Source organism: Rana temporaria, chromosome 2, assembly GCF_905171775.1.
Source record: "Rana temporaria chromosome 2, aRanTem1.1, whole genome shotgun sequence".
NCBI classification, from domain to species: domain Eukaryota; kingdom Metazoa; phylum Chordata; class Amphibia; order Anura; family Ranidae; genus Rana; species Rana temporaria.
The window spans coordinates 184,126,090-184,146,788 of record NC_053490.1 but is presented as its reverse complement, the minus strand read 5'-3'; the positions used below and the strand labels follow the sequence as shown (position 1 = coordinate 184,146,788).

General features: G+C 41.3%; 1 protein-coding gene across 1 annotated transcript; it reads right to left on the bottom strand.

The window, feature by feature from the left end:
• Window positions 1-3,795: 3,795 nt before the first annotated feature.
• On the bottom strand, window positions 3,796-11,954 carry OXGR1 (oxoglutarate receptor 1). The gene is made up of 2 exons (XM_040339636.1): window positions 11,728-11,954; window positions 3,796-5,009 (listed from the first exon to the last, which is right to left on the bottom strand). The coding sequence occupies exon 2, from the start codon at window positions 5,000-5,002 to the stop codon at window positions 4,019-4,021; it is 984 nt and encodes a 327-aa protein (XP_040195570.1). The 5' UTR covers window positions 5,003-5,009; window positions 11,728-11,954; the 3' UTR covers window positions 3,796-4,018.
• Between the last annotated feature and the right edge of the window lie 8,745 nt (window positions 11,955-20,699).

Genomic DNA, 20,699 nt, shown 5'->3' with positions numbered 1-20,699 from the left:
AAGGTCTTCTAGAAGTATTATTTCTTTGGATGTAATAAAAAAAAAAAAAAAAAAAATATATATATATATATATATATATAAATAGTATATGAGATATTAGCTGAAGTTGAAGCTGTAATGTAATATTGGCCATTGGGACTACAGGGAGTTTCCAGGTGGGCCGATAGCTCAGTGGGCCGGCTTCAGTGACAGCGGACTGCCGCCCCCCTCCGCTCCTCTGTCTCTCCCTTCCTGCAGCGCTCACCTCCTCTCCCTCCCCACAGCGCTCACCTAGGGGGACAAAGTAGCAGGGAGAGGACCAGAGGAGCAGGGGGGACGACAGAGGAACATGGGGGAGGGGACAGACAGCTGACTCAACAGCTATGGCCTGGGAGTTTCTCCCTTCTGCCTAATCTTGTCCCATAAGGGAGGCACCAAACTGATTCTTTGCCCTGGGTGAAATAATGTCTAGCTTCCCCACTGGTACTTCCTATAAGAGTACAAGTACCAGCCATTCTACTGTAATAAAGTAGAACGGCTAGTGGCTAGTAAAGGGAAAAGAGCCTGTTTCGGTGGCCGGGGGGGTATGCGGGAGTTGTCCGGCCGCCATGGTGAGACCTGTCAAAGTGGGCAAATCTGGATGAAGTCCAGGGCCAAATTTTTGTCCCAGTCCAGCCCTGGTTATTCTTAAAAATAAAAATAAAGAATTTATAAAAAAAAAAAATTAAAATTAAAATTGCTTTATCTACGTAAAAAATCTACACAAAAAGTTTTAAGCCCCATACACACTGTCGGACCTTTGTCCGACCAAAATCACATCGGAATTCTGACGAAATTCCATCGGAGTAAAAGAGATCATGTTCTCTATCTAAACTCCGATGGAATTCATCGGAATTTCCGATGGAGTTACTCCGATGGGGCATACACACGGTGGTCTGTAAGCCCCCTCGTCTGTAGGGGGCTTTAAAGTTTATATACTGTATACACCATAGTCTTTTGTTTGGAAGAAATCCATTCTTTGCTCCCCTTAGTCACCTGTGACAAATGTTGTCGTAAATGTTTTATCTGGCTTGATACTGTAGTGAAACTATCAGGGTATACTATTTCTCCAAGACAGAGCAAGCTTTACAGTGTGCTCAAAGAAATTTGAAGCCTTTAACAAAATCTTTTATTTGTGCCACAAATCCCATGAGAACAATGCTGAACTTCAACTCCCATGAGGCCTAGCAAATTATTTTCCTTTTTCCGTAAGTTCATTGCTTTGTGAAATGCTGAAATATAGAAACATATTGAAGCAGCAGAAAAAAATAAGTGGTCCATCGAGTATGCCGTTTATTTTTTTTGCCTAACCTTTTCCTGCCCGATTATAACTCTATGTTTGTCCTAAGCAAGTTTAAATTCACTTAGGCTACTTTCACACTGAGGCGCTTTGCTGGCGCTATTGTGCTAAAAATAGCGCCTGCAAAGAGCCCTGAAAGAGCCGCTCCTTTCTCTCCAGTGTGAAAGCCCTGAGTGGTGCGCTGGCAGGACAGTAAGAAAAGTCCTGCCGGCCGCATCTTTGAGGCACTGTAGGAGCGATGAATACATCGCTCCTAAAGCGCCCCTGCCCAATGGGCAGCATCTCCGAACTGCCGGCAAAGCGCTGCTGCAGCAGTGTTTTGTGGACGGTTTTTAACCCTTTTTCGGCCACTAGCAGGGGTTAAAAGCGCCCACTAATGGCTGAAAATCGCGGCAAAAACAATGGTAAAGCGCTGCTAAAAATAGCGGCGCTTTACTGCCAATGCTCATGACGCCTCAGTGTGAAAGTAGCCTAATGCCGCGTACACACGATCGGTCCATCCGATGAGAATGGTCTGATGGACCGTTTTCATCGGTTAACCGATAAAGCTGACTGATGGTCAGTCATGCCTACACACCATTGGTTAAAAAAACTATCGTGTCAGAACGCGGTGACGTAAAACACAACGACGTGCTGAAAAAAACGAAGTTCAATGCTTCCAAGCATGCGTCGACTTGATTCTGAGAATGCGTGGATTTTTAACCGATGGTTGTGCCTACTATCGATCGTTTTTTTCCCATCGGTTAGGAATCCATTAGTTAAATTTAAAACAAGTTGGCTTTTTTTTAAACGATGGTTATATAACCAATGGCGTCCACACACGATCGGTTTGGACCGATGAAAACGGTCTATCCGACCATTCTCATCGGTTTAACCGATCATGTGTATGCGGCATTGCTGTTGTCTGACTCATGACCTCTGCTGGAAGTCTTTTCCAAGCCTACTACTACTCTTATAATACTTTCTAATGTTAGTTTTGAACTTTCCTTTCCCTAGTGGACCCAAGCTTCATAGCAAAAATACTGCCTCCTGAAGCTTATTTCCACCCATAAGTCTAGTACACCTTGGCCAAATATCAGCCAGCATAATAGAAACCAGCCGACATGCAGCCCATGTGTATGGCAGCCGGTCCACAGAAGCTTCTGTCGAAGGGTCATAACCCGAAAAAGGTCTGCCGACCGGCACCAGTGCTGTTCTTTCAACAAATGTCTGAGAGCACTGACCAGAGTGTCCGGCTGGGGGGCTGTCAGAACACAATAGCACAGCAGGGGAGATCAGGGTACTAACATTGGGTTGTTAGTACAGCGGCTCCGACCTGAGCTGTCAGTTGTGGTGTATACTAGGCTTTAAAATGGTATTAAACCCCCCAAAAAACATTAATTATATTGCAGCTTACCAATTCTTGCAATTCTGCAAGTCTTTTTGGGCATTTCTCTCCCAGCTTTGCACATCTAGAGAGTGACTTTTTTGCCCATTCTTTACAAAATAGCTCAAGTTCTGTCAGATTGGAAGGAGAGGATCTGTAAACAGCAATTTTCAAGTCTTGCCACAGATTCTGAATTGGATTTAGGTTTGGAATTTAACTGGGCCATTCTAACACATAAATATGCTTTGATATAAACCAGTGGTTCTCAACCTGAGGGTCAGGACCCCCTTGGGGGGTCAAATGATGATTTGCCAGGGGTCACCAAATCCTGGGCTGTTCCTGAAGCCAACACCACTCTCCAATACTTTTTGCGTCCCTGGAGCCTGTGGCCACCCAGCTGGGCTGTTCCTGGAGCCCGTGGTCACCCACTCACCCTATTTGCAGATGCCCATTCAGTTCACAGCACTAATGTTCTCGAAGAACCTTAGCCAGAACAGCTGTATTTATACTGAGATTAAATTACACACAGGGGGACTGTATTTACTAATTAGGTGACTTCTGAAGGCAATTAGTTCCATCAATTTTTAGTTAGGTGTATCAGAATAAAGGGGGCTGAATACAAATGCACGCCACACTTTTCAGATATTTATTTATAAAAAAAATTGAAAACCATTTATCAGTTTCCTTCCACTTCACAATTATGTGCCACTTTGTGTTGATCTATCACATAAAATCCCAATAAAATACGTTTACGTTTTTGGTTGTAAGATGACAAAATGTGGAAATTTTCAAGGGGTATGAATACTTTTTCGAAGGCACTGTACTTCAAACAGTTATTACCTTTTTTACATATTATCAGTCTGAAAGGTGCAGACTGCTGCTTGCATCCAGTAATGCCGCGTACACACGATCGGAATTTCCGATGAAAAAAGTCCGATCATGTATAGGCCCCATCTGACTTTTTTCTGTTGGTGTTTAGAAATAGAAACATGTTTTATTTTTTTCTGATGGAAAAAAAACAAAAGGAAATTCCTATTGTCTGTGTGCAACTCCGACGGAGAAAAAAACCCATGCATGCTCAGAATCAAGTCGACGCATGCTCGGAAGCATTGAAATCCATTTTTCTCGGCTCGTCGTAGTGTTTTACATCACCGCAATTTGGACGGTTGGAATTTAGTCCAAACTAAAGACTGATGAAGTCTTGCTTCATCAGTCTCGATGAAGCAAGACTGATGGAAGTCAGCTTTATCGGAATTCTGATCGTGTGTACGCGGCATCACAGTTATTGGTACATTTTAGTAAGGTTCACATATGCATGAGTACCAGTGCATGAATTATGGCTGCTGTTTATAAGGATTGGACTTATAAATTGACTGAACAGCCTGCTGGAAGTTCCCTCCCACCATAACATAAAGTAACAAATTGACAAATGTATTCAGTGAAGCTATTGGTCTAGAGGCTAAATAAATAGCATGAATATGTCTTTCATATACACAACTTACAACGTGTAGTCGTGTTTCAATACGAATAGCTCTAAAAATATGTAAAGGAAAAAAACAAACATAAAAAACAATCAAAAGAATGACAACAAGCCTACGAGCCTTTTTCTTTTGGACATCTTCAGTATAGGGTCCATTTGCCAGGCTACAATTGATACAGGTGTAGCAAAGAGTCACCACCAACAATGGTAAAGCAAAGCCAATGGTAGTGAGACAGGCATTGTACCAGCGTACATTGTAAATTTCAAGAGACACCGCAAAGTCCATGCAAGCTACAGTATCTTGTATGTCTCTCATGAAAATAACCATTGGAAGGACCTCAATTAGTGCAATCGCCCATACAGCTGCGCAAGCTATAACAGCCCACCTCCGTTTATGAATGGAGTGAAATTTCATTGGATGAACAATGACAATATAGCGGAAGATGCTGAAACAGGTGAGGAAAAGAATGCTGCCATACAAGTTGAAATGAAAAACAATGCGGATCAACTTGCATGTGAAGTCCCCAAGACTCCAGTGCTCTTGATTAACGTAATTGTAAACCAAGAATGGGAGGCTACAGAGATGCATGAGGTCTGTGATGGCCAAATTCAGCAAGATGATGATGCTTGTTCTCCATGGCCGCATCTTCAAAACATACACTGAAATTGAAATAATATTTCCTGGAAATCCTATGATGAAAATGACGCTGTACATTGTTGGTAGAAAGTAAACCTTTATTATGTTGTCCACTATGACACTTGTACAGTTTGTTGTTGGTTCTTCAGTGCTGAACATAAGCGTGTTGTTGTTAAAATCAGATTCATTGTTTATGGCCATTCTCCTACTAAAAAAAAAAAAAAGATATTATATACACAGCTGGTGCACACTATTTAAATTTACACACTATACATATGAATAATAAAGAATAAGAAGAAGAAAAATAAAATAATATTTCATAAAATAATTTACTAGAATGTCTAGTATGTATTAGTGGGTGAGTATCTGATTTGTGCAGAAGAAGCCCCTGGTAAAAAGGGGTTAAAAAAATAGGGGGGGCTGAGAATCTGCTTTAATGCAGATAATGATTAATGGTTAAAAACTTTCTACCTTTACAACCACTTTAACCACTTCAGCCCTGGAATAATTTACCCCCTTAACCTCCCTGGCGGTATGATTATATCAGATTTTAGGTGCTGAAAGCGGTACAATTATTTTGCATGGAAATTTGGTGTTTTATATTGTAGGCCTGTAATTCTTATGCCGCGTACACATGGTCATTTTTTGTGATGAAATAAAACAACGTTTTTAAAAACGTAATTTAAAATGATCGTGTGTGGGCTTCACATCGTTTTTTGTCTCCTAAAAAACAACCAAAAAAAAATTCGAACATGCTTCAATTTTTTATGTCGTTTTTCAAAATGTCGTTTTTCGTGCTCAGAAGCAAGTTATGACGCGAGCTTGAATGGAACAGAGTGCCGTCGTACGTGTTGTATGTAACCGTGTTTTGCTAGAGCATTTTGAAAAACGATGGTGTGTAGGCAACGTTGTTTTTTAAAATGAAGTTTGAAAAACGTTGTTTTTTTTCATGAGAAAAAACAACGTTTTTTTACAAGACAGGAATAACTCACTTAAATCTGTCCAAACAAGAGTCTAGTAGACATCCCGGGTATGATAAAGTTTGAAAAACAAAATCATAAATTATAATATAATAAATAACTATAAATAATTATAACAAATAATAATGTAATTATAATAACAATTATTCAATAATGTAATCAAATCAAAATCACTGAAATTTGTTCAGTTGCAGAATTGTCGCTGTCGTTACTTTTATTGTTTGATGACGAATTTCCCCAGAAATTGCTATCGCTCAATTCTGCAAGTGACTCTAATTTATTATCGCTGTTTTCTAGCTGGTCTAAAACCACTTTTGATGTAAAGGGACACTTTTTGGTTGCTATGGACAATCTACAGTTTCCAGTCAGAAAGAACATTTTTTATTATATAAAATTTACTTTTTTGAATTTGGCACCGATCTCCGCCCCCGTGCATCGTCGCAGGGAACAGAGCTCGGCGGCACACGGGCACTGTGAATCGAGCGAGGACACAGCTCGATCACACAGCGGCGAGGCATCACAGGATCCAGGGACAAGGTAAGTAACCTCTGCCTGCGGACACTGCGAGCGAGGCCGAGTCTGGCTCAGGGTTACCGCTTTTGGTGCTGAAATTCCACACCGAGCAAGACTCGGGAATACCACTCAGGGGGTTAATGACCAGAGCATTTTTTGCGATGCGGCACTGCATCGCTTTAACTGACAATTGTGCAGTCATAAGACGTGGCACCCAAAAAAAATGTACTTATTTTTTTTCCCACAAATAGAGATTTCTTTTGGTGGTATTTGATCACCTCTGCGGTTTTTATTTTTTGCGCTATAAACAAAAAAAGACAGACAATTTTGAAAAAAATATATATATTTTTAACTTTTTGCTATAATAAATATCCCCCAAAAAATATAAAAACAAATGTCTTCCTCAGTTTAGGCCAATATGTATTCTTCGACATACTTTTGTAAAAAAAAAAAAAATTGCAATAAGCGTATATTGATTGGTTTGCGCAAAAGTTAGAGGCCCAGATTCACATAGAACTGCGGCGGCGTAACGTATCGTAGATACGTTACACCGCCGCAAGTTTTCATCGCAAGTGCCTGATTCACCAAGCACTTGCATGAAAACTTACGCCGGCGGCCTCCGGCGTAAGCCTGCGTAATTCAAAGGGGCGTGTGCCATTTAAATTAGGCGCGCTCCCGCGCTGGACCTACTGCGCATGCTCCGTTTTGAAATTCCCGCCGTTTGCGCAAAGTGACGTAATTTTTTCGAACGGCGACGTGCGTAGCGTACTTTCGTATTCCCGGACGTCTTACGCAAGAACAAAACATTTTTACATTTCGACGTGGGAACGACGGCCATACTTTATACAGCACATACGTGGGCTGTGTAAAGTTAGGGCAGCTAAAACGACGACTAACTTTGCGACGGGAAACTAGACTAGCGACGACGTACCGAACACGATAAACCGTAGTGGATCGCCGTAAAACTTAATTTGCATACCCGACGCTGGAATACGATGCAAACTCCACCCAGCGGCGGCCGCGGTATTGCATCCTAAGATCCGACAGTGTAAAACAATTACACCTGTCGGATCTAAGGGCTATCTATGCGTAACTGATTCTATGAATCAGTCGCATAGATACTCTGAGAGATACGACGGCGTTTCAGAGAAACGCCGTCGTATCTCTTTTGTGAATCTGGGCCATAGTGTCTACAAAATAGGGGATAGATTTATTGCGGCCAGCATTCTGGCTTCAAATGGCCCGCCTGGTAATTTGAACATGTATATCTTTTGTGGCCCCCAACGAATGCCTGAGCGCCGGAGGCCACAAAAGATATATATGCCGACTGCCTTGGTGGAGACAGAAAGGGGGCGGGGCAGTGCTGTATATACAGGAACATTTCCTGTTTCCTCTGTAAAAGGAAGCCCCCCGTCTCCTGTGCTACCATTGGACGACTGTTCTGTCCATCATAGGAGGCAGGACTTTGTATTAAAGAGGCCGCTGAGAAAACAGATTCTCCTGTATGTAATCTGTTGGCGCCTGTCCTGCTCCCTCCCTGTCCCCTCCGAGGCTGCAGATGTGCATGGGTCAGGCTGCACTGATGGCAATGGTGAGTCTACATTCATGTCAATAAGGGTGCTGCATTCATAGCAATGGGGGTGCTGCATTCATGTCAATGGGGGTGCTGCATTCATAGCAGTGGGGGTGCTGCATTCATGTCAATGGTGGAGCTACATTCATGTCAATGGGGGGGATGCAATCATGTCAATGGGGGGATGCAATCATGTCAATGGGGGTGCTGCATTCATGGAAGTGGGGGTGCTGCATTTGTGGCAATGGGGGTGCTGCATTCATGGCAATGGGGGTGCTGCATTCATGGCAATGGTGAGGCTGCATTTATGGCAATGGTGGGACTGTATTCATGGCACTTGTGAGGCTGTAGATGGGAACTGATTTAGGCTGCATTGTTGGGCACTAACCCTTATTTTGCTTCACAGTTCTTAATGTAAAATGTAATTTTTTTCCCTGAAACTACCCTCTTAAAGTGAAATTGTGTGTTATATGCCGATAAATACGGTATATCCAAATAACACGCCCAAGCTCATCTCTTCACCACACACAGCCACAAAGGCAAGATAATTCTTGTTGGGCAGTGTATTAGTGCTTGGAGGAACACACTTAGAACACATTTTTATGCTTCAAATAATGTCAGGCAAAATCGTTGGCCCTCATTCATGTTCACTTCATCAAATCAATCCCTCTTTGAAAAAAGTTTGGACACCCCTGCACTATGGGGTTGATTTACTAAGGCAAATCCACTGTGCACTACAAGTGCATTGCAAGTGCACTTGCTGTGGATTTTATTTTCCTTGCATGTCCCCCTCAGATCTACAGTGACTGCACTTCCAAGTGCACTTTCAGAGCACTTGTAGTGCAAAGTGGATTTGCCTTTAGTAAATAACCCCCATTATGTTTTCAATGAGATTGACTTAACGATTGATCGTACTTCCACCTATTGAATCATCATTTGGGAGGAGTTATATGAAGGTAGGTTATATCAGTCATACATGTTATTTGAAAGTTGATCATGGTTTTAAAATATGACTTTAATTACATGTGCTATGCAATTAAACGTATAATATATTAATAGGCTATTTGCTGTTTCTGGATTCTTTGATGTTTTAAAATTGTATTTGTTTAATATAATCATTGAATCCGCAATCCAGCTGTTACTATTTGACACATATGTTGATTTAGTCACTGGTGGAATGATGGGTGAGGTTTTTATGGGTCTTAAAATGTTTGTAAACCCTCACATGTACCCAGTGAAATGACTAGCATTAGACGATACACAGAGATGAAACAAATCTCACTACATAAGTTGTAGCTATGCATGAGCAGACATTTCTTCTGTCGAACATTCTGAAAGCTGAAAGAAAAAAGGATTTATTCTTTGGTCTAGGAGCAGTTGGTGGGGATCTGAAGTCTTCAGCTGGCAGCTCTGTGCCCTGATTGGGTGGAAGGGACACACCCCCACACACAGGACTGAAAACAAGCACAGCTGTGGATAAGGCCCCTTTCACACTGCTGTGGTGGGTGCATCCGCGGTATGCTTTTAACTAGGGTTGTCCCGATACCACTTTTTTAGGACCGAGTACAAGTACCGATACTTTTTTTCATGTAGTCGCCGATACCGAATACCGATACTTTTTTTAAATGTCATGTGACAGTTTTCAAACCACAATACAGACTAAGGATATTTTCTTTAGAATTATGAAGAACTCTAACTCAAGACATTATAAAAGAATAAAAATGAGTAAAAATGAATAAAAATGTTTTATTTGCTTGTCACGCAGTAGTAAAAAACTCAAAGAATTTTCATAGAACATGTTGATAAATACAAAAAAAGTATTCTATTTAGGTATCGGGAGCATTTGCGCGAGTACGAGTACTCCCGCAAATACTCGGTATCGGTCCCGATACCGATACTAGTATCGGTATCTGGACAACCCTACTTTTAACCCCTGCTAGCGACCAAAAAAGGGTTAAAACCACCCGCAAAGCGCAGCTGCAGCAGCACTTTGCCGGTGGTATAGCCGCAGTGCCCATTCATTTCAATGGGCAGGAGCGGTGGAGGAGCGGTATACACACTGCTCCTTCACCACTCCAAAGATGCTGCTAGCAGGACTTTTTTTACCGTCCTGCTAGCGCACCGCTCCAGTGTTAAAGCTCCCACAAAGCTCCTCAGTGTAAAAAGGGGTCTAACAGTCACAGACTGTGCTGCAGCTCTTTCCCCATCACCATTTTAACTCTTGGGGGGAGATTTATTAAAACTGGTGCACCCAGAATCTGGTAAAGTTGTGCATAGTAACCAATCAGCTTCCAACCTCAGCTTGTTCAATTAAAGTGGCAGTAAACCCCCTTGGTTGATTTTTACCTATAGGTAATCCTATAACAAAGCTTACCTCTAGGTACAGTAAATATCTATTAGGCCTTGTACACACGACCGAGGAACTCGACGGGCGAAACACATTGTTTTGCTCGTCGAGTTCCTTGTTAGGCTGTCGAGGAACTCGACAAGCCAATTTTCTCCATTCCCCTCGAGGAAAAAGAGAACATGCTCTCTTTTTGGCTCGTCGAGCTCCTCGACATTTCCTTGTCGAAAAAACGGTTTCCTCTGCAAAAAAAAAAAACAGCAAGTTTCTTGCTGGTTTTTGCCGAGAAACTCGGTCGTGTGTACGAGGCCTTACATGTGCACCATTTCGGAGATATTTACTTGCGAAGACGACAGTGACGTCATGGGCGCATGCACTCTGAAGGAATAGCATACCTATGCCTTTGCTTCAAAGTCCTGTGCTGTTGAAAAGCGTGTGTGCGGGAGTGACATCATCGGGGTTCGTCCAATCAAAGGACCAGAGCCCACCAACCCGGAAGGAAGACGGTGACAGCGTGCCACTGGAGAGCTTCGTTTTAGGGTAAGTTCCACATAAAAAGCCGGTGGTTTACTACCGCTTTAAGCTTTGACAATAAAACCTGGAAGATGATTGATTTCTATGCACAGTTGCACCAGATTTTGCACGCCTCAGTTTTGGTAGATAACCCACTGTGTCAGGAAAAGCTGCCAGAACTGCTGATAAGAGAAGTACAAGGCAGCAGAGAGAAACGACACAGCTTTGAAGAGAACAAGTGCACAGTATAGAAGGATGTGCTTTTTTCATATTTCATGCCTGGGGTTTACAACCACTTTACATCAACTGATAGTGGGCTGAGATTATTGTTTTATGTGTAATGCAATGCCATTTCTTTTTAGTTTAGACTTTTCAGCTCCAGTCTTTTAATATAATAAATGTTACATTTCCAACCCCAATTCATATTGTGGTATTGGGTGTTATAATACTTTAAACATTATTCTAGTATACTTTTAAATGAATGGGCAAAATGCGCTTCTAAAAAAGTTATCAGGTAAATTTCTATTGTTTAAACAAGTAAAGATTTAGCTTCTTTTAATATACAAACTAGGTTTCTTTTGAATAACGGTGCAATCATAATTGTGGTTATTTAAAAAAAAGTTAATGTACGACAATTTCAGGTTTGGGGTTTAGTGGCCCTTTGGTGCAACACGTGCACCACCCAGATCGTAAAGTTACACGATCGACTTTGCAACAACAGTATTGTTCCCCAATTATGCATTTAGTATTTGTGAAATATAATGCTGAGCACATAACGAATGTATCATACCTTTAGATTTTGACTACGGTATGCTACTATAGAAGGATAATTATAGGTAATTTGTTATCTGTTCAACTCATTTTAAACTTTAGCTGGCAATAGTTTAAAATATTCAGTAAATAATGAAATACAATTTATTAGTTGCACAGCTCAGTACATATTTATTGTTTATATGATATATTATAGCTAATATTATGTATAAAAGCCTAGTATTCTTCTTACCTGTCTTAAAAATAGAGGTCCCGTCAGCGTTGGTCACAGCTGAATTTGTTCATTTGAAGAAGCAGAAATAAGTTCTGTAGACATGCTGTTATGGAGAAAATCTTTGTTAAGTCGAAACTGTCTGCTTGGTCCTGTAAAGTGGTGCAGAGAAAGGCAGCTACGTTTTGCAAACATCAAAACAGCATTTAGTAATTCGGATGAAACTGCTGCCAGATTCACTCCTCCCACTGGTAATCACATATTGACGTATTGTTAAAGGAAGCAGGTCTGCTTTTAAGTCTTGTTGACTTAAGATGCTGTGCCATCCATGAACAAGAAAAAAAAAACATTGGGGTTGATTTACTAAAATTGGAGAGTGCAAAATCTGGTGCAGCGGTGCATTGTAGCCAATCAGCTTCTAACTTCAGTTTGTTCAATTAAGCTTTGACAAAAAAAAAAAAAAACTGGAAGCTGATTGTTTTTTTTTATGCAGAGCTGCACAAGATTTTGCACTCTCCAGTTTTAGTAAATCAACCCCATTGCTTCTTGTATTTGGATTACTAGAATGTGCTGTGTTACAGTGCATTGGAAGTCCTGCATGCTCCTTTTTGTATATGTTCATCTTTGGTTTGCCTTTTAAGCCAGTTTAAATAGAGACTATTAAAAATGCAATACATACTGTATTTGTCAGAGCAATGAGTGTTAACATAAATGGAATTAAGCTGCGCTGCGCTAATGGTGTAGCATATAAATGTAGTCTATACCCGACATGAATAGTGATAATAAATACATATAAAAAACAACCATAAAAGACATTATAAGTTCTTGAAAAACTTAAATAAAGTGACATGTGCACACATGCATCTCAGTGCAAACCACATGTATAAAGTCCCAAAGGAAAAAATTCAAAAGTATTCAATCTCCGTGCAGATTTCTAATGCCAGAAAAGAAAGTGCTGAAAGTGTCCAGGGAAATCGTGTCTGAGTAGCAGGATAGACGAAAAGCCTCCACCTCCTATCTATATCCTGCTTACCGAATTGAATGGATCCCTAATGAAAGAGATCAGATACGCATGTGGCTCATCAGCCCTGTTGGTACTCAATCAATCCAGCAAGAAAGGGTCTTCACCTCTAAGTTCTCAATATAGCTCTCCTCTAAGTTCACAATACAGCTCTCCAGCAGATTGCCATGCGGACAATGTTCCAAAAGGAAAAAAGAATCCACATAGAGCAGTATTGCAAAACAAAAGATATTTAATAAAAATGTCAGTCACACTCACATTTGGTAGAATAACAGTAGGCGTTTGTTATATAATTTAGCCAGCCGGCTCTCTCGTACCGCTCGTTCCTTCCGGATGGCAGTGAGGAAAACAAAATAGTGACGTCAGCACGCCGCTCCTCCCTACGCCGTTTCGTCCTATAGCAGACTTCCTCCAGGGGCACGAGCGGCGTGCTGACTCGCCACTCTATATTCTCTAGCAACGCTCAAGGTCCGCCCTGTTCTGACATCCTGGGACCTGGCGTGTAGATCCACCATCTTTGAACAGGGATCAATTGCCCTTAATGTTTTATCATAAACACAAGAGTTACGGGATATATATATTAAACTTAAAATTAAAATGTTTGATGGGTCATTTGCGCTCGTAATAAATTTACAATGTACGGTACAAAAACAGGGTGTTAACGCCAAGCATGCATTGCTAGAGCAATAAATGTTAACGCAAGGCAAGGACTAGTTTTTAGGCTAGGTTCAGGGTACAGACTATAGGACTTTTTTTTTTTATAGCAGACTCCAGTACAACAATTTGGTTTGAGCCATCCCTGTTTTTCCCATTGGATGTTAAGTAGCCGCTGGGCGGGGGTTCTACACCATTGTCATGTGCCTGCGTCCCGGCGGTGACGTCAGACGCCGTAGGGTTGGTACTTAAGAGCACGGCGATGGCCGCGATCTCTGGCTCATTGACTGGGGAAGCAGAGAGATAGATGAGGGTTCTTCCCTCTCACTCTCAATGCCTGGCTTCAGTTTGGGACTCTTCAATTCAGGTAATCCCGCTTACTATAGTCTCTCTATGATTGGATAACCTCGATTGGCCTATATGTGGGACATTCCTCTTTGGATATTTCCCTTCTCATGGCATTTTTGTTTTCTCCATTTTTCCTTGTTTATAAATATTTATATATATCTTTTTCTACTGTTTGTTACAGTGTTGCACTTATTGTGCATAATATGGCATCCATCATTACTGGATTTTTACTGTCCTTCTGAATTTGGGGTGCAGTCCATCTTAAATCCACAATCTTATTGATTGTGTGTATTGACAATTTATTGATTCTACGTCTGAATATACAAACAAGGTATGCTTTTATATTCTAACTGCTCATACTCATGTTCATGAGTTTTGACACAACATTTTCTCCTTTTTACATTATTTTTATTTGACATTTTTGTTTATACTAGGTCTCTTTTTTACTATGACCTGCGGATTGATTGTCGAGTAGGTGTGACTCATAGCTCTGAGTTGTTGATGGCGACATACGATTTGTTGTTTGTCCACATTAGTCATTACTTATCCTGTGATAAGTTTAGAAGGGAATGTCCCACATATAAAAAAATTCCTTTACAAACCCTTTAAGCTAGTGCGTTGTTGGTTCACATATTTTCCCATTCTCTATGATTCTATATGACTAAGCACTAGTTTCAGCGCGAAACGCGCCAGAAGTTGGGTTTTATTTTACTTTTCTGTGACTTGTAGTGCTGTGCTTCTTTTAATGAAGGCTACAATTTGTTCAGAGTGCGGCTGTCCAGAGACAATTTTTGTTCCTGCTTTGCTAAGTGCATTGCCTGCCCCTGAGTTGTCTGCAGCGGTGGATGTAGGTTTGGGTTCCCACTTGGAGCGGCTATTCCCTTTTCCCCTGATATCATAGGAGGACACGCCTATCTATTCAATCACTCTGTATCTAATCAGGCAGGCCCTTGCACTACATAGTTGATGGTAGAGCTAAAGGAGATTGTACAATCATATTGTACAGTGTATGGTGAAATTTACAGACTTCCAGGGACATAATTCTCCTTTTTTCAGTACTAAAGCTCTGCTCCACATAGGCTGTTATGTGATCGTTCAGCTCCTAGACACGCTGCCAAATGAACGATCAATGCAAGATGAAGGCAAAATATCTAACTATTTATGGCTGTGTAGAACAGTACTGCCTGATAATAATTGCATTGAAGAAGCATGTAACTGCAGAAGTGGGCAGGAGCAATCTCCTGGAGGGGAAGGCAGGTGCAGGGTGTGTGTTGATGAGGTCAGCTGGTGAACTACTTCCTTGCAACATTTTTTTTCCATCCCCAATAACAAATTTCAGGGAGGGTTTTCTGGAGGAGACTGGAGACTCATAGTGTTTTATTGCTGCTTATAAAGTCTGTACAACATTACAAGCTAAATGTACCCAAGTTGATTGATCAATTAAGGGGGTTGTAAAGGTACAATTTTTTTTTCTAAATAGCTTCCTTTACCTTAGTGCAGTCCTCCTTCACTTACCTCATCCTTCAATTTTGCTTTTAAATGTCCTTATTTCTTCTAAGAAATCTTCACTTCCTGTTCTTCTGTCTGTAACTCCACACAGTAATGCAAGGCTTTCTCTCTGGTGTGGAGTGTCATGCTCGCCACCTCCCTTGGACTACAGGTGAGTCAGGACACTCTCTACATTGCAGATAGAGAAAGGAGCTGTGTGTTAGTGGGCGTCCTGACTCTCCTGTAGTCCAAGGACTGAAGCACAGGTGGTCGCACCCGCTGCTACACTAACCACTCCCTGCTCGCCAGATCAAAAACAAGCAGGCCTAGCATGCAGCATAGGCCTGCCTAAATTTACCTGCTTGACAGCTGCCACAAAAATCCTACTTCTAGCACCTACCTAAAGGTAGAGGGTGCTACAAATCTGAGATGCCCTAACAAATGACAAAGGCCCGATGCATGTCAGTAAAGGTAAGACACATACTGTTACTTCCTATAGGTGGAAAGCAGTAAAGGTGGTTTACTCAAGTGGAGCTGGCCGGGAATGCAAGGCATATGGTCTCCTTTCAGGGGGGGGGGGGGAGCGTATACCTGTCAAACACAGGTACCCAATCCCACTTCCGGGTAAGGTCGCCACGGCGACCTTTGTCATTTACGGCCACTCCTTCTCCTCCCTGCTGCCTTCTGGGAGACACACAGAAGACACTTCCTGTTTCCCTTAGTAAGAATTCTGGCACCTGCACCCAAAGCTGATGGGTGGGTCGGCTTCAGGTGCTGACATTGCGGGCTCCATGGACAGGTAAGCGTCCTTATATTAAAAGTCAACAGCTACAGTATTTGTAGCTGCTGACTTTTAATTGTTTTTAATACAGGCTGAAACTCCTCTTTAGGTGTGGGTTCCTAGAGAGGAAATATATGGGATCCTTATGCCAGCTTTGCAAGGTGGACAAAAGTGTCTGGGAATGGTAAATTCAATCTCATGTTTTTGATGTCATAGACTGGGGCACAGTGCTAAAGATTGCAATGCTCTGATTATTGATCGGCAGCAGGCCAGTGTTCCCAGGACAGCACAGAGAGAGAGATGCAAGTTTATTCTTTTCACTGAAAATGTATGATGTTGTGTGAGAATATTACAAAGCAACAGTGGGCACCCAGCAATGATTCTGCTGTCAGAAATGGGCATGTAGAGAGATGTGAGCAATGAGCTATTTGTTTTGACAGAGTTAGAAGGAATATATGATCAGCTTTGTCTTTTAAGGTAACACACATCAAGAGGTGGAGGGGGAAGGCATCTGAGCATGTCTTTAGTGCCTGAAAGACAATGGACTTTCATCTGGAATTTTCCTTTCATCTATTTTAAACACACTGCCAATGACACATTGCTAAACATGCTTAACAAAACATTGCAACTTGTCCAAGGGCAAAGTCAGATCGCCCATAACTTATGGAGTTAAAAGGGAAGACAAACGCTTTCAATTTTATTTAACCATGGCAACATCACCCCCACAGATGATCCTGACCTTTGCTGCCTTAGATAAAGTCTGAAAACATCTACTTTTAAAAAAAATGAAATATGTTTCCACCATTTCTTTTACTTTGTTAAAAATAATGAAATTAGGAACAGAAGACTTATAACAGTTTTTATTAAAACAAAGGTTGCGTAAAGTTATTGCACAATGTAATTATTCTGCAAGTAATTTAGTGAGACTCTGGTAGAGATTTACAAAGGGATCTACTTATATAGATAAAAAAAATCTTTGAAAATGTTTTAAGATGAATGCAAGCATTACAAAAAATACCCATAATGTTTGTAATATGTGTGTAATAGTTTGTTTGTTTGTTTGTTGCCTTTTGCCAGTTTCATGTAACATTTCCCAACATTTTATCCTCAGAGGAAATAGAACATAGAGACCCCACAGTGTCTTACTGGGCTTTGTTCACACAATTCCTATCTTTGTTCTTTTTAACTAATATAAAGAATTGTTAAGAAATTTGCAATTGTATTTAGACATTTCCCTCTCATTTGCAAGTTATTCCATTTGTTTCCATAATATTCACTTTCCAGGGCAGTGTGGGTGGAGTGAATAGACAAGTATTTAAATCTTAGAACCCTTTCACAAAGATTTTTATGGGAGAAATTAAGAAACATCTGGTTGATGGTGGATGTGTATTTGTTGATTTAGCATTCTCTGTTTTTGAACACTAAAGACATAAGCAGAGTACTACAGCTGGAACACTGCTGTAATTTTGGCATGGGATTTATAGTTATGGCTCTGTATGTATGTAAAATTAAAAAAAAATGTACATGGCAAAAAAAATAAAAATGTAACTTGCATTTTTTTGCGTAGGCAGGCAATGCAATACATTTTGAAAACCTTCTCACTAAAAATTTTCATGCAACAATAAAGGGTCCAAAAACAACTATGGAAAAAAAATGAAATACTAAGCAGGCACAGTGCAGCAAAACATTGATACTATAATTATACTGCTCTGTGATTGTAATAACAGTTTGAATATTACATTACAATACAAAACAGTAATATTTCTAATGAGATTTCATTTACCAACAGCAAAATATAATAAGAGCCGGTTCACACAGGGGCAACACGACCTCCAGCACGACTTTGGGAGGCAACTTGAACACGACTTGAGTATGAATCACTATGCGACCCACAACACGACTTCAAGTCGCCTCCAGGAAGGGGAACTCGATGCAAAATTTTAAATAAAAAAAACAGCATTAGGAGTATACCAGGACCTTAGGTCTGGAATGGATTTAAAGGGGAACCCCTAAGCCGAAAGAACGGCTGGGGTCTGTGGGCGGGGGGCTTATCGGAATCTGGGATTCCCTATGTGAATGAGTATGGGGTACATGGTCCCCCTACCTATTCACCTAGTGGTATAAAAATGTCAATAAAAAAACACTACACAGGTTTTTAAAGTAGTTTATTAGACAGCTTCGGAGGTCTTCTTCTGACTTTCGGGGGTTTTCCGACTTCTCCTTTCTTCCGGGCACCACCGCTGTCTTCTTTTAGCTCTTTTACCATCGGTGGCCTGGTCTTCTCCCTTCTTCCGTCTTCCGGGGGGTCGCCCGTCCCCACCCCCTTTCCTGACCGGCCGGGCTGCGTGCTCGGATAATTGTCTGGTATGGATTTGGGGGTACCCCCAATGCCGTTTTTTTCGGCGTAGGGGTTTCCCTTTAAATCCATACCAGACCTAAGGGTATGGATCTGAATTTCCGGGTCCTGATCATTAGTACAGGGCTCTCAGTGAGGCCCTGATCTTTGTGCTGGGAGCGCGCTGTGCAGTGCACTCCCAGCACAGGGGGAGATATGCATATATGCAGCCCCCCCCAAAAAAAGAAGCCCAACTGCATATATATGTCTGCAGGAAGGGGTTAAACTAATTGTATATGAGACCCACTATCTTAATCATGTAGGCAAGCAAAGTTGGCTGCACATGGGCAGATCTCTTTTTTTCTCTTGCTTATCTTTTTTTCCCTAAGAGACAAAATCTATCTATCTGGCAAGTTGTCAGTATTGTGTTGTCAAGGAGATTTCTGTATCACCTGAAGGCATGACAGGTCTAAGACTTGGGAACAGTCATAATATTAATTTGGAGTTTGTGCAGTAACATGACTGTTAGTAGTAAACAAATATCTTTGCCAGTAAAAGTCAGATTAATCAACCCACACGTCCAATGATATATACTTCTCCAAAAGCCAAATACAATGTCTAAATTTCCTATGATCAATATATCTCTGTAAAGCCCCATACACACTATCAGTTTTCCTGCAGGTTTTTCTCTTCAGGTTTACCAAAACCATGTAGTGCAAGGGCCTGCATGATTGCATACAAATTGAATCTCTTAGGCCTCGTACACACAACCATTTTCCTCAACAAAATCCATCAAGAAACTTGGTGGCAGAGCTTTTTTGCTGAGGAAAACGGTTGTGTGTATGTTTTTCGTTGAGAAAACTGTTGTGGATCTCGACGAGAAAAAAAGTTCTCTCTTGTCGTGTTTCTCGTCGGGCTGGTTTACGACGAGAAACATGTTCACGTGTATGCTTAGAAACCCGCGCATGCTCAGAATAAAGTATGAGACGGGAGCGCACCTTCGGTAAAAGTAGCGTTCGTAATGGAGGTAGCACATTTGTCACGCTGTAACAGACTGAAAAGCGCAAATCGTCTCTCACCAAACTTTTACCTAACACGCAGTAACATGAGATTAGCAAAAGCAGCCCCAAGGGTGGCGCCAAATGGAATAGAACTTCCCCTTTATAGTGCCGTCGTACGTGTTGTACGTCACCGCGTTTGAGAATGACCAAATTTTGTCTTGACAGTGTGTACGCAAAGAAAGCTTGTCAAGATTCTCGACAAGCCTGACAAGAAACTCGTCGAGGAAAACGATGTTTCTTTTACGATGAGATTCTCGGTTGTGTGTACGAGGCCTTAGGCCTCGAACACACAACCGTTTTCCTTGACATAATCCATCAAGAAACTTGATGGCAGAGCTTTTTTGCCAAGGAAAATGGTCGTGTGTATGTTTTTCGTCAAGAAAACTGTCGTGGATCTCGACGAGAAAAAAAGAGAACAAGTTCTCTTTTTTCTCGTCGGGAGTCTCAATTTCCTCGTCGTGTTTCTCGTCGGGCTGGTTTACGTCGAGAAACACGTATGTGTGTATGCTTAGAAACCCGCGCATGCTCAGAATAAAGTATGAGACGGGAGCTCACCTTCGGTAAAAGTAGCGTTCGTAATGGAGACAGCACATTCGTCACGCTGTAACAGACTGAAAATCGTGAATTGTCTCTTACCAAACTTTTACTTAACACGCAGTAACATGAGATTAGCAAAAGCAGCCCCAAGGGTGGCTCCAATGGAATAGAACTTCCCCTTTATAGTGCCGTCGTACGTGTTGTACTTCACCGCGTTTGAGAACGACGAGATTTTGTCTTGACAAGCCTGACAAGAAACCCGTCGAGGAAAACAATGTTTCTTTTACGAAGAGATTCTCGGTCGTGTGTATGAGGCCTCAAGGTTTGACCTCATATTAGATGGTTTTGGTAAACCTGAAGAGAAAAACCTGCAGGAAAACTGATAGTGTGTATGGGGCTTTTTTTTTTTTTTTCTTTTTCCGCCTCAGAGAACTATCAGGATATTCAATCAATTTGCGTTCATTTCGCAGTCTCCTTAGTTCGCATCATGGTTGGAAAATTTATTTATCTATTCATTTCATTTTCTTCCCCTTTTTTTTTTTTTTTTTAATATATATCAGTTAATATACAAAAGAAGAGGGAGGAAAAAAAAATACTTAAATACAAAAATAGGTACATTAGTTTCCCCAAGCCAAACAAACCCTCATCCCACCCTCATGTCACCCCCAGCCCTTCTCCCCGCCTACCCACCCTCCCCTACCTCCGGAAGTCAGTCTCCTATTGAATCACTCTTTGCCCGATAATCTTCCTACTCTATGTCAAATCATC